At 40.2% G+C, this 13,366-nt stretch overlaps 1 protein-coding gene across 1 annotated transcript in view; it reads right to left on the bottom strand.

Moving 5' to 3' along the window:
* Window positions 1–7,055: 7,055 nt before the first annotated feature.
* Window positions 7,056–13,366, bottom strand: part of SYTL5 (synaptotagmin like 5) — a 93,465-nt gene continuing 87,154 nt past the window's right edge. Inside the window, exons 16-18 of the mRNA XM_050915035.1 lie at window positions 12,377–12,512; window positions 9,722–9,930; window positions 7,056–9,113 (exon numbers count right to left, since the gene is read on the bottom strand). Of these exons, the coding sequence (XP_050770992.1) occupies window positions 8,971–9,113; window positions 9,722–9,930; window positions 12,377–12,512 (488 nt within the window). The 3' untranslated portion in view covers window positions 7,056–8,970. The remainder of the gene's footprint in view (window positions 9,114–9,721; window positions 9,931–12,376; window positions 12,513–13,366) is intronic.

Raw genomic sequence — 13,366 nt, 5'->3', positions numbered from 1 at the left:
AACTGATTTCCAATGATTTAAAATTAAAAAAAAAAAAAAAAAAAAAAACCCAAACAATCTCTAATTTCAATCCACTGCTGCTCCATTTTGATTTAGGTACAGAATCAGTGCATCCAGTCATCTTTCATGACTGGGTGAACAGGAGTGGGGCTTTACGATTGCTACAATCAGGAAAGTGATTGCAATCACTAGGCTGTTACAGGAAATTGAATTTAGTGGAGGAGAGTGCATGAGTGATTGGATTACTAGTTATAGTTCTACACAGAACATCTATTAAAGTCTTGTGATTAAGAAAAACTGTTCTTGATTAGTAATATAAGGTTTCTGGCATTTTCTGTTGTACATTTTTGTGAGGAACAGTGAAAAACATCATGTGCCATCTCTGTTTTGGAGTCAAATCAGCCTGCATATATGCTATGCAGGGATGTGGCAGATTGGCCTTTTGGAAAAGGAGTGTTTGAACAAGGGACTTAGTATTTCTGGCTTTAGCCCAGCATTTATATATTCAAATAAACTCCAAATATTCAAATATATTCCAATAATTCATCCTGTAGACTTTCGATCCCAGAAAAATAACACTGTGTAAACAAGATGCAGTATCTACACTAGTGCACTTTTTTTTTCCCAACGTTTAACAGAAAATTCAGCTCCCTCAAAATCTTACAGGCTGGAGTCTTTGTTGTACTACCAACATGGCTCTTCTTGCCATAGCTCTAATCCTACTACTGCTGTCAAAACGCAAATCCTGTTTAAAACATGAATTTTAGTTGGGAGGATTAAAGGCTGTTTCCACGAAGCAAGAAGACCTGCCATGAGTCTTGTCCTTTCCACTCCCACGTCTAGGCTATTCATTGCAGGAGATGTGACAGATCACCGTGTGCGGATACAGCAACAGGCTGGAGGTTCCTACATCAATCTGGAGATACTTTTCAATTTTGAATATGAACCAAAAGACTTCTATCATTTTAGACCAGAAAAGAATTCATGTTTCTGTCATGCAACATCTTTTGCAAACAAAACTACTGGGATAAATTGTGGGAGGCAGCAATTTCTCACGAGCACAAAACAATTTTGTAAATGGCCTGATTTTCCCCAGATCCTACCCAAGAGTCCACCTAATTTGATGAGAACAACCCCTGCTGTCACACACCTCCTCTACACCTGCAGAGGAGAGACAAAATTTAAAGTTGCACATCCCTATTCTTGAAGTTCAAACCATCCCCTCTGGGACAGAAAGCATTATGTTTTAATGAAAACACCAATGACCCTTACAGCTCTGCACTAAATGACTACAACACGCAGCTTCGTTACAGCTCAGTACTTACATAAGAGCATGAGTCAGACTGCCTAGCATAATTAATGAAAATGCAGAGGCTAAAAAGTAACCTGAAGTACATTTAAACACTCTTACGATCGCAACCCGCTTTTTAAATTGAGCTTAGGCTGTGCAATCTCAGCGCTAGATCACTTCCAGCCACTCACCTCAGTCTCTGTTAGTGCTGTACATCCACAGAAAGGGAAAAGGGAGCAAGTGCTTCACACCGTCAGGAGATGGCACAGCTCCTCTCGGCTGTGTAGGCGCTGCTCATTTCTCTCCCCGTCCGTGGCTGGAGGATGTTTTTATGGCAGCTCCGTGAAGGGAAGAGTGGGAAGGCGTTAGCAGACACTGAAAGGCAGAGAGCAGCAAGGCTGCCTGGGCTAGAGGAGCCAGTGAGGACGTTGGCAGTTGTGGCTAGCACGTGCACTTCTCTGGCCTCTTCCAAGCGGTGATCCAGCTGCTGCATGCTCTGTAAAATGCAAGGGAAACAGATGGGAAAGCCAGTGTCCATGCAGAATGTGCTAGTGTATCTCTAGTTACCACCATATCTCCTATTGCCACCCATGCACCCAGAAAGTAACCATGACCTGAATTTCAGTAATTAGGTTGGCCCGTACGTCAAATTCACAAGGAGAACTTGGCATCTGTCACCTCAAAGAGAAGGGGAGGAGAGACTGCAGTTCAATTGTGTAGCAGTTACAGAGGTGTCTTCAGACCCCCAAGCAAATCCTTAAGTACCATCCCCACGCAAAGGTACAAGGAGCAGAGGAATGGCAGGAGGGCTCTTCCCCACCTGCAGCTGCCTTCCAGTTTACGGGTGTTTGACCTCCCACCCCCATAAAGGCCAGAACTAGCATGGGGACAAGCTAGACAGGAGTGGTGTGAGGGCAAAGGAGCCAGCTGCCTGTGCCCAAATCACACCAAGAGACCAGTGAACCCCGCTGAGGTGGTCTCCCCTTAACCTGGGCGCAGCAACCCAACGCACCAAGCCAGACTTTCAGACTACTGCAAAGCAAGCAGAGGCAAGCACAGGCCCAGAGCTCAGGAGCATTATTTGCCTCTTGGTTTCTCAGACAGTCGGGAAGGGACAGCAAGACACAAAAACCCGGGGAACTGGAGAACCAAAAGATGATGCAAGAGAGCCCTCAGCTCTGAGAGGTAAGGTGAAGTGAACACGACTCAGCTGAAAGTATAAATTGAGTGAGCGAATGCTTTTTGATTTTCTTTAAAAAAAAAAAAAAAAAAATCAGGACCAGTAATTACAGAAAAGCTACATTTTGAGCATACTTGGATTTTCAGGTGGGCAGGACTTGAACTAGGGAAGAGGTAGGAGATTCAGAGATGGAGGGGAGGACCTGCTGAACATGCAGGGTTAAGGCACATGTAAAATAATTCTCTAGCAAGGGGGAGGAGAACACTGCATTTCCCTTATTCTTAGAATTGCATGTTAAAAAGAAAACAGGTTTAATGCTTATGAAATAAAAAATAGCTTAAAAACACTTAAAGTGTAGAAATTAAGACAAAAAAAGCAGAGAGACACTGTCAATGGAGTCCCACCTCTGAAGACATGCCGGAACTCCGGCATTATTCATCATGTATAAGTGAAGTAATGTCTTTACCTCAATGAGATAATATGGGATATTCCTGAAAGACATGCTTATAAGTTTGCTGTAATGCATTTTAGGAGAGACAAGGACACAGCAACATGTTTCACTATTTTAATTTTAAAAGATAGAACAGTAATCTTGACAACAGCTGCAAAGATATTTACCAGCCACCCTTGTCCACAAAACTGAACGTACAGTGCACAGTACAAAAATGTTCCAGGCAGGAAACATTTTGTTTTTCTAAATTTAGGCAGAACTTAACATACAGCAATGCCGTTTACTGCTACTACTGTTCACATCCAGCAGAATAATTAAACAAATAGCTAGCAACAGATTTTAAGCAGAACAAAGGCAGAACGAGGGATACGTGACATTCTCTAATTGCTGCAATAAATGACTACACTTGGCTTTAGGCAAACCTCAACAATTAGAACTATCCTCAAAAATATACACTGAGCTGTCAGGAGCAGTAGCACACAGCCATATATATGCTATTGCCACAAAACAGAATTGTTGAAATAACTAACCTAAATAAAGGGCCAAGATGCAGCAAGGGTGAGTTTCAAAAGCAACCTAAAACACACCTAAAAAGCAAGTTGAGATTCACTTTCCAGTGTCAGTGTCAATATACACAGTATAATTAACACTGTATTATTACCACTTATCAAACAGCATTTGCAAACATGAAATCACCAGGCAGGAAATTCATGGGGCACAGTGGTAAGGTTCTGCTAGCGTGCTTCTCAGCATCTCCTGCTGAGATACGGTAAAAGACATCACTGCAAATAAAAGTCTGCATCCTATTTTGGAATTCATCACACGTTCTACCACCATTTCTCTAGGGTTCTCAAATGTTAACATTTCTGTGTGTAAAAATAAATAAATAATTTTTTAAAAACTATTTTTAAAAAAAAGTTTACAAAGTGCATGGACCAGCTCTCAGGAGATGGTTATTTCTGTCATTGTTGCAAAGTGCTGAAAATCAATACTGTATGTTAGGGAAGTAAAATTTCAGTTTTTACCTCGTACGGATGAAAATAGGTGGGGCTATAACTTAACCACTGCATGCTGCCTCCTTCCAGATACTGGAGATGAACGTTCAGGTAGAACGTTCTGGTGAAGGTTGCTGAACCAAAGGGAGGGAATGAAGGGAAGAGAGACCCTTGCAAAGGTTCAGGTACAACCCTTACTATCTTGTGTGAATCCACAAACTAGACAGCTGTGGAAATAGGACTCTGAGCTCTCTTGAAGGTGTAGGAGATCCAAGCAGCCTTTCTCTTCGTTGACTCTACAGAGCAAACCTCAAACTTTACATGCCTGAAGCTGAGCAATGTGCATACCCCTCAAGAAGCCAAAATTATGCCAGTCTAAATGCAACCCTCCTGTTACCTCTCCTTATCAATTAGCATCAGTGGACGCTCAATGGCTGCTCTGCTGTTACAGTTTAGTTGATATTTTGCAGAATACAACTTAGAATAATTGCACTTGGCAGAGCCTAACCAGGCAGGAAAAGAAAAATTAAAAAATAATACATAAAAATGCTTCTTTCATGCTACCTTAGCATAATCTGCATTGGAAGAGGCACAGAAGAATAAGCTTCCAGTCTAATGCACCATGATCAAAACATACTCACCATCCCAATACCTTCTCTCTCAAACCATCTGCTAAAGCATCCAGCTGGGAAAGAAAGATCAAAGTGTGGCATCTAAAAGGCATTCAAGGAAGGCAATGGCACTTGGGTTAGCACAGGAAGATGGCAACAGTGTCCCTCAGAGTCTTTGCAGCTTTCCTCCCACCCTCGGTCAAATGTAACACGATGGAGGTGAAGGAGATGGGGAGGCCACTTCAAACCTATTTTAGTGTGCTTTTGGCATCTAAGCATGCAAGCAAGAGCAGCAACATTTAGAAGCCTGAAGTCCCCATATAGCTGATAAACTGAGCAGGGAAACTTCCAGAGAGCAGGGCTGGATACCAAGGTCTGATGGCAGGGCTTGGAGAGCCCTCAGCATCAGCTTTTTTTGATGGATACTGGCAATAACCACACTGTCTAAAGATCTATTTACTGGCCCCTCTTGACGTTTTGCAGTGAAAGCTGCACTTTTATTCTTCTTTAATGGGTCAAACCCTCAAAATCTAATCACAAGGGGGAAAAGATAGTGATGAAAGCCCTAGTTACGTTGCTAGAAAAATATGTATCAGAGTAAAATACATTGTGCAACACATTTTCAAAAACCACTGTAGGGAAGGTTTCTTCTCCACTGACGCATCTTCAGTTGTTCAAGTCTGTGTGGAAAAATACTTTAGAAACATCAGCTCTGCTGTGTCTGTTTACTCAGGGCAGGAGTTTATGAATCAATGTTAAAATTGTGGCTATTTTCTCCTAAAAATTAGCCTTGAGTAAACCATTCATGCACCTTCAATACCATAAACATACATACAAAAGGAAGGCTTTAGCCTAATTCTTGGCTTTCTGTCTTTTTGTTCAGCCTGGTAACATACAGTACGTGATGACGCACAATTACAGGCAATTAATTCAAATATCTGGGAAACAAGAAATCACATCTGCAGTTAATCATCTTGTGCTTTTTCCAAACCATAAATCATTTTTGTAAAGGAAGAGACCAAAGATGTAAGAGATGTAATTAAATGTGACATTTCCCACAAATCAAATGCTTCCTACAAATGTGCCGATAACATAGAACAGCAAACCTTTCCAAATTGTTCTAGTGTTTATATGATGCTCATCATCTCTCCGAGGCTCATTTGAGGCAGAGTGTGATGCCTATTATATGCTACCATAACACACAATTGTCACTGCTAACCTAGGAGGTAATTGCACTGTACTACTCCAAATCCCATCAATGGCAAACGCCACCGCCTTGGCTGAAATTACTTCCCAGGCGAAATTGTTCCTTTCATATGCTGAACTGCAGTTGACACCTACAGTCTATTCATAGCCCCGTCTATAATTCAGGGTGCAGGCTCAGAGTGAAATTTTGGCCCTTTGGAAGGAAAAGGCAGAACTTAAAGTCCGCGTGTGAGCTGGGTGACGCTTCCCAGATGAGTCCATTCATCACAAACTCTACCATCGGACAAAACGGGCAGAAGCTGAAGTAGTAAAGCACAGACTTTTTCCTTTCAAAGCAAGACTTGATTTAGCTAAAATGTTCAGGCTTAGAAGGTTAGAAAATACGATTCAAAAATTAGACAAACTCTTGTACTCCATGTAAAAGGTTTAGTTCAGTTAAAAATTATTTTAAGGTTTTCAATTTGGCAAGAGAAAAAGGTGTCCATTTTGGGGTCCAATTTGGAGGACTTTTTGTGTTCTTACTGTTTTTCCCATTTTCACCATCAAAATGAAACAAAACCAAACCATCCGACTGCCCAGTGTTCCTCTACAACTCTAGCTGAATTTTACCCTGAAGAATCATTTTCTTTAGATTTAACAAGCTTTACCTTTTTGAATCAACTTCCAGCAAGTGAAAAATCAAGCTTGTGCCTCCATGTCAATATAATATTATTATTCCCAAAATAAATGCAGGTTTGCAGTACAAACAACCAAGACAACTCAGGCCGATTCTGTTAGAGAGAGAGGTAGTTTAGGTGCCAAAAGTTAGGTTTGGTTTCACTTTGGGGGATGCTGATTAAAAAAAAAAAATCTAATACTTAAGGAAAGACTATCATGATAGGAAAAAGGTCATAAAATGTACGTGCTTGATATTTGTGCTCTAATTTATCAGCTCACAGCATCTGCAGCATAAAATGAAAAGCCAGCTAAAACTAGACTAGACTTGCTTCACTGCCCAATTTGAGCAGGACTTCAGAAGAAAATTAAGAAGAGATAAAGAAGGAAAATGAAGTCAGTTTTCTTGAGCAAGTACTGGCTTTTGGTTCCCAAACTGAGATTCTGTAAGGGAATTTTATTTTCAAAGATGACTTAGTAATTTCTGAAAATTGTGAGTCTCAAACTGGACAAGCAGTACTTCTAATGACTTTTTAAAGTAATATCAGAATTTTAATAGAAAATATTCATAATGAAACAAACTTTTATTAAAACTAAGATACTGTTTTTAACAAAAATACATTTTTTAAAACTAATAATATTAGGATTTTAAAAGACTGCTTGTAAACTTCCCCACAGTATCAAGCCACTCAAATCAAAACCAGAATAAAATATCTTAAAAAAAAAAAAAAAAGACATTAAATTTTAAGGTTTTGGGTTCAGCTCTAAATACATGTCCATAATTGTACACTAGGACAGCTACAGATGTCAAAATTTCCAGCTGTAGTTACTTAGCTATTAGTTCATGTTCTGTTGTTCAATCTAGATTTCTTGCAATTTCTGGATTGTGAAGAACAACATTTGTATCTCTCAAACAAGTTAGATTTTATGGTCTTTATTCTTCACAGAAATCTTTGAATACTGGTGTTTTGAGCTACAAGGAATGATACATTCTTTGAAAGTTTGGTTTTTTCCAGTAATTTATGTAAGGATTATGTTTCCATATATTTCAATTAATTTCCTTAGTACTAATCCTACATTGCTTCCAAAAATAAAACATTGCGGGGGGGAAGGTAGGAATAGCTATAGGTGAATTTACCAGTTCAAATAGGAAGCTGTGTTCTAATTCTGAAAAATTCAGGAGAACTGTTGTTTGCTCAGTTTACTGATCTTCCTTTGTCTTATACCCTGAGCAATCACATGCCACGCAATTATATTATTATCCAATCTTGCAAGCAGACATGTCCTTGAAAAGAGATTATAATCCTATCTCATTATGGTAGGAGTAGCCCACAACAACTATTCAAAACAGCATGCTCTTCACATATGACCTGCTAAGTCCCCAAAGGATGGGAGCTCTAAGTAGGTGTAAAATCACTGTAGGAAACCAAATGGCAAAATTGCTGTTGAACAATTGTCACGGTTAATAAGATTAATGATTGAACTAGCCAAAACCCACTCTTATCATTAAATCCACTGTTAACTCACAAGGGGATGTTCAGGAGAAAAAAATCCTACTCTGGTTAATAATTAACGTGCGTGGGCATGCCTGAATGGGATCCCAGCCCATTCAGAGAAAATTCCACAGTTGTGCAAATCATTCTGGCATGTGCTTTAATCACATCACTTTACTACACGATATGTTGAATCAAGGTCTTAGCTAACTATGTCCAAACCCAGTATGTGTCTCATCTCAGCAACTCATCAGATGGGGACAGGCATGTGAACATATTCCCTCTGTTCAATGATATCAAGAGGATCTTGGCTAGAGCTGTCAACTGAATGAAAAACACAGTAATACCATGTAGTTCTGGAAACTGAGGATTTGTTACAGTTTATTTTCATTAGAGGCTCTTTGATTACGTTGAACCAAGTCTGCCTTTTATACAGTGCATTAAAATAACCCAGAGAATGCCAGAACACCAGCACTGTACACCAGCTCACCTGCTGCCTCTTTCTAGTGTGCAACACAGTGCATTGGCCTTCCTTGGTGGGCTGCTTGGTCCCAAGCCTGCCATCCTGCACACCACACAGCCCAACAAGCAAACATGATAAAGAAACTTTGTTTGTTATCCTTCATGACATTATGGCTTTTTATCTTTCAAATACCAAACCACAGACACTCTGAATCTGTTTGTACTGTATCACTGCTGTCTTCTAGGCCATCTTTGACCCAGAAGGAGATATGTAAACCAGGCATTACTTACTAAATGACTAACTAGAGAATTTGCTCACTCCGTGCCCCCCACAGGCAGAGGTGCTCATCAGCTGCACACCAGTCACCAGAAGGGACAGAGGAAGCCAGTCCGATCTCTATACAAGGTCAAATTCTCACTGGCTTCAGGAGAAACATAATCCATACAAGAAGCCTGGGTTAAAAACGTGTGCATGAAAGTGCAGAATGTATTAAAATCTAACTCGAAGCCTTAATATCCAAGGCAAAGAGTACAACCCTTCCCCACTTTCAAATGGGCAAAGCGACAAGAACCTGAACACCACTGAAGTCAGGGGTACCTGTGGTACCCCTCAACAGTTAAAGTCTTTCAGAGTCTGCGTTTTCCCATGCTGGACCTCAGCATTAATATCCCCTCCACAGAAGCTCCAGGACTGTCAATCATCTTCTGCCAGAGGTGCTGCTCTTCCCCTTGAGAGTCCATCCAGTCAGCCTCCTTGCCATTACTTACACCTGGCAATTACAAAAACATGAGGCATTTCAGCATATTAGTAAGCAGTTACTTAATATCCTTGCTTATGCAGTCCAACAGCGTATGAGAAAGATGACAAGCAATTCACACTACCACCTGTACAGGGAGTTATACTGAAAACAGGTAGCTCCTGGAGAGCACCAGTTTGTCATTACACTCCTTTGTGGCATGTGGGCAGAGGCACATAAACCCCACTCTGCACCACAAGCAACTTCCTCCTAACAGAGGAGGAATGGACCCACACTTCTTCCAGATCACACCATCATCAGCAGAAAGGCTGCTGCTGGACAATAGTAACCTCCTCTTCCTCACCTGGATGCTAAGAAACACTTCCAAGGTATGCCCAGTTCTTCCAGACTGCGCAGAAGTACAACTGGGCACCAAATTTTTGTGTCTCACTCAATGAAGGAAAGAACTAAATCATCTACAGACTACCTGTTGCCTTCTCTCCCTTTTCAATTTCCCCAAGTTCCCATATACTTTCCATACATGCAGTAACATTTCTGTCCCTCATATACATGAATCATGTGGGGTGGGGAAGAAGGAGAGCAGAATAAGAAACACAATCACCAGTCAGGTGGGACCTTACCATTTCCAGTGCTCAAACGGACACCTCCCAAAAAAATATTACTGGAGAGCGACTCCTTGTCCCACACAGTCAGTTCTAGGCAGACGTTACGTATATCCCTTGAATTCAAGCCACTGAAAGCAAAGGTATGATTCCACTGGGGGTTCACACTCTTTTTTATTATGGGAGTTTTGTGTTTTGTAGCTTTGCTGTCATCTGGGAGAAGGTATCTGGGAGATATAAAAAAGGAAAATTGAATATGTAGACAGGATGTCGCATAATAGTCACAAAGAATTACAATCATGTAGAGACTCAAAGATCAGGACCCTATTCCCCATTGTTATTAAATTAAGCATATACCTGAAGTGCATATTTAGCATTTGTGCTCCATTTGTTCTTATAGCTACAGTGTCAGTTATCACCAGCAAAACCTGAAATTAGGTCTCCTTGCCCCATGTCTTGGGTCTTAACCACAAACTTTTTACTTCAGTGAGACTAAATATAGACGCGATCATAAAAATGTTGGCTAGAAGGGGCCTCTGGAGTCACCCAGTCCAGTCCCCCTCTCAAAGCAGGACAGCAGGTCCTCCAGAAATAAACAGAAATGATGGATAAGGAAGGAACTTCAGCAGTTTAGCACCAGTACTTTGAATTGCCTAATACCCTATTGAGTGCAGAAACACTAATGCTGTAAAGTCTGACAAGCTTTTCACAAGAATTCCTTTAGTGAAACTAAAACAACTTAACACTCTAGCTGAAACTCAGAGGTCTGTACAAATTTTCATAGTCTGTACCTCCACCTCCTTCAGCAAAGCTAATGGAATAACTGTGTGGTTGCATATAAATACGAAAGGGTCACACATACAAACAAATCACTAGACCTTGATCAGGCTAACGGTGCCAATCAGACTGCTGCAGCACCTCAACTTGTTCATGGCAACTTGATTGTGCATTTGGCCATGACACACGACAGACCAATAGTCCAAGGAAAACAGACTCCTCTTCCACTGTACTGAATAATCCATGTCAGCAACAGCAAACACCACTAACTAAAGATAGTCCAGAGAATTAGTGGCCACACATTGCTGCTGCTAATGTGAAAAGGCTTTGACAACATTTTCTCCCTGAAGTCTGTTGCAAGCTCCAGGTGGGAACAAGCTGTAGTGGGATCAGACAGCCTCTTTTCAGTAAAAGAAAATGCCTTCACATATACCAAGCAAAGAGAGTGGGCATGGGAGAACAAATACATAGAAAGAATAGCTCAGACTTCTTCTACATGAAGTGTATGAGCTTACTGATAGTTTGAAGCACACTACCAGATCAAGATCAAATTCTCAGCTCCACCAGGGAATTAAAGGCAGGATGGTCACCATTAGTAACAGTTTAAGTGCTGTTGCTAAATGAACTACAGCATATCTAAAAATCAGCAATTCTGAAAGCTAGCATTGAGAGCAAAAACTGGCAAAGAAAAGCGTTTTAAGCTATCCATTATTTCCTAAATGTAATATTTCAAATGCATAACTTACATTTATGGAAAATCCAATATAATGAGGCATGCAGGATTATGTTCATTTTATTCAAACACAAGTATATCCTCTATGTAGCATTTTCTATATAGTTTGGATTTTGACTGTCCAACACAAAATGCTGCTTATCTAATAAAAAGATGCATATATGTCATACTATATATATCTTTATGTACGCACATGCACACAGGCATACAAGTGACAGAGACCTTAATTTTTCAAAATGATGCATCTTTAAAATCCAACCTGAAAGCCATCAGAGCAGAATTTTTAAACATCTTCTGTCAAAGAATATTAAATATTAACAACGAGACACAATTAGAGTTAAGACACTATGTTTGAAGTCAGTGATAGACTTCCTGGGAACCCTCAGGGTTTAAATGTGCTCCTTGACACCGTACTACATGCCAAAGAGCTTTCCCAAACCCAAAACTATTTATAGTATAAGAGAGAAAAATCTTTCCTCATTTAGTGTATTTACTTGAATCAAAACAGAATGTCCTCACACAGATAATGAATGTTCTCTTTCTACGTGTTTCAGGTGACATCCATTAGAAAGAACCTCAGCTTGACGGAGTATGCCAGCTTTTATAGGTGCTATTTGCAGTTTCAGAAGGAATCCAAACAGACTTGTATCTTCCTGAAAACAAGTTTCATATTCAGGACATAGTCTGGCTATTCCTCTTAGTAAAAAATAAGTACTGTTTCAATTTCCTGAAAATGTAAATGTCACCATCAGATCAGGTATCATCTCCAGTGTGAGAGCCCTAATTTACAACTTCTTGCCTCCAGGAGTGATGAATACTCACCCACCTCTCTCTGCCGACTCAGCGGATCTGTTTTGTGTTACCAAACGTTATATTCTGTAACAGTGTGCACATTAGCACACTGGCTACTTCTGTATGAATGGTTCCGTACCACTTGACTGAGTGGTATTTAAATACGATTTTATTTAACCACTGGGACAACTCGTACCTCTCTGCCCTTATTCCACAGCATCCTTCTCTTCAGCATACCATTTTGAGGTGCCAGTGGCTTTTCTGGACTGACACTCCATACACATATATACAGATAGATTGAAAAAAATCGGGTCAGCCAAAGTATGATTCAGTGCAGCCATTAAAAAAAAGGGAAGGAAAAAACCACAAACCCTTTCACGAAAGTGTCAGATGTGCCTCCTGATTTCACTGCTGTTAAATTCTTTGCTTCTTTGATGAGGACTTCTAATATACCTCCAGATGGCATGTGAGAGTCTCGCTTTTTTCCTTTTTTAAAGCTCTTCTTTCCTATACATAGAACAGAGTTGCAACATCATCATCATCAGAAATTATATATACACTGCAAGACTGATTTGGAAGTGTACATTGTCTTGGCTAGATTTTTTTTTTTAAATCATTTACTGCAATAGGATTGAAGTATTCCTTATGAGGAGATTCTGATTCTCTATGGGTAGAGAAACTAGTAAGGCAGGGACAGAAAAATCACACCATATTTGATAAAGAACTTGACCATGTGACTAGCTAGTCCTTGCCGGACACAACACAGTGCCCTATCTGAAGTCCTGTCTGAATATAAGTATTCATGGATTACTATGCTGAACACAAAGAACTGCATGTCCTGTAATTCCTACCCTCTTTTCAGAATCCACTTCCACCACTGATGTTAAGGCAGCCCTACACCACAAGCAAAGTATAAATGCAAAGCTTAAAATACAGAAATACACCGCACGTATTCCATGTGTAAGGATGCAGAGCTCCTCGGAGACTGTGACAAAGGACACGGAGCTCACTGACACACTACTGCTTTTGAACAGCAGCATGAGGACACATGTACTTGCTGCTGCTGCAGATTTGAAGAGGCTTATCAGCAGGGATCGTACACACTGAGTCAGGCTGAAAACATCAGGAAAAAAGATCAGGAGTGATGTTAAAATGTACTACTTTAAAAAAATGCAGACTGTATATTTGGACTTTTCAGATAACAATTAGCTTTTAAGAGAGAAAACCCTGGAATTACTGCTAGCAGAGGGAATGTAATCTGTCAAAGAAAGAAAAAGAAAAAAGTCTAATACATCTATCAAATCCTAATGCTAACAAGCAATACTGTCACTAAGACAGTGATATACCTGTCTGGTATATCC

Source organism: Gymnogyps californianus, chromosome 1 (genome assembly GCF_018139145.2).
Source record: "Gymnogyps californianus isolate 813 chromosome 1, ASM1813914v2, whole genome shotgun sequence".
Lineage (NCBI taxonomy): Eukaryota > Metazoa > Chordata > Aves > Accipitriformes > Cathartidae > Gymnogyps > Gymnogyps californianus.
The sequence above is the reverse complement of the archived record's forward strand: the minus strand, read 5'-3'. Positions and strand labels throughout refer to the sequence as shown.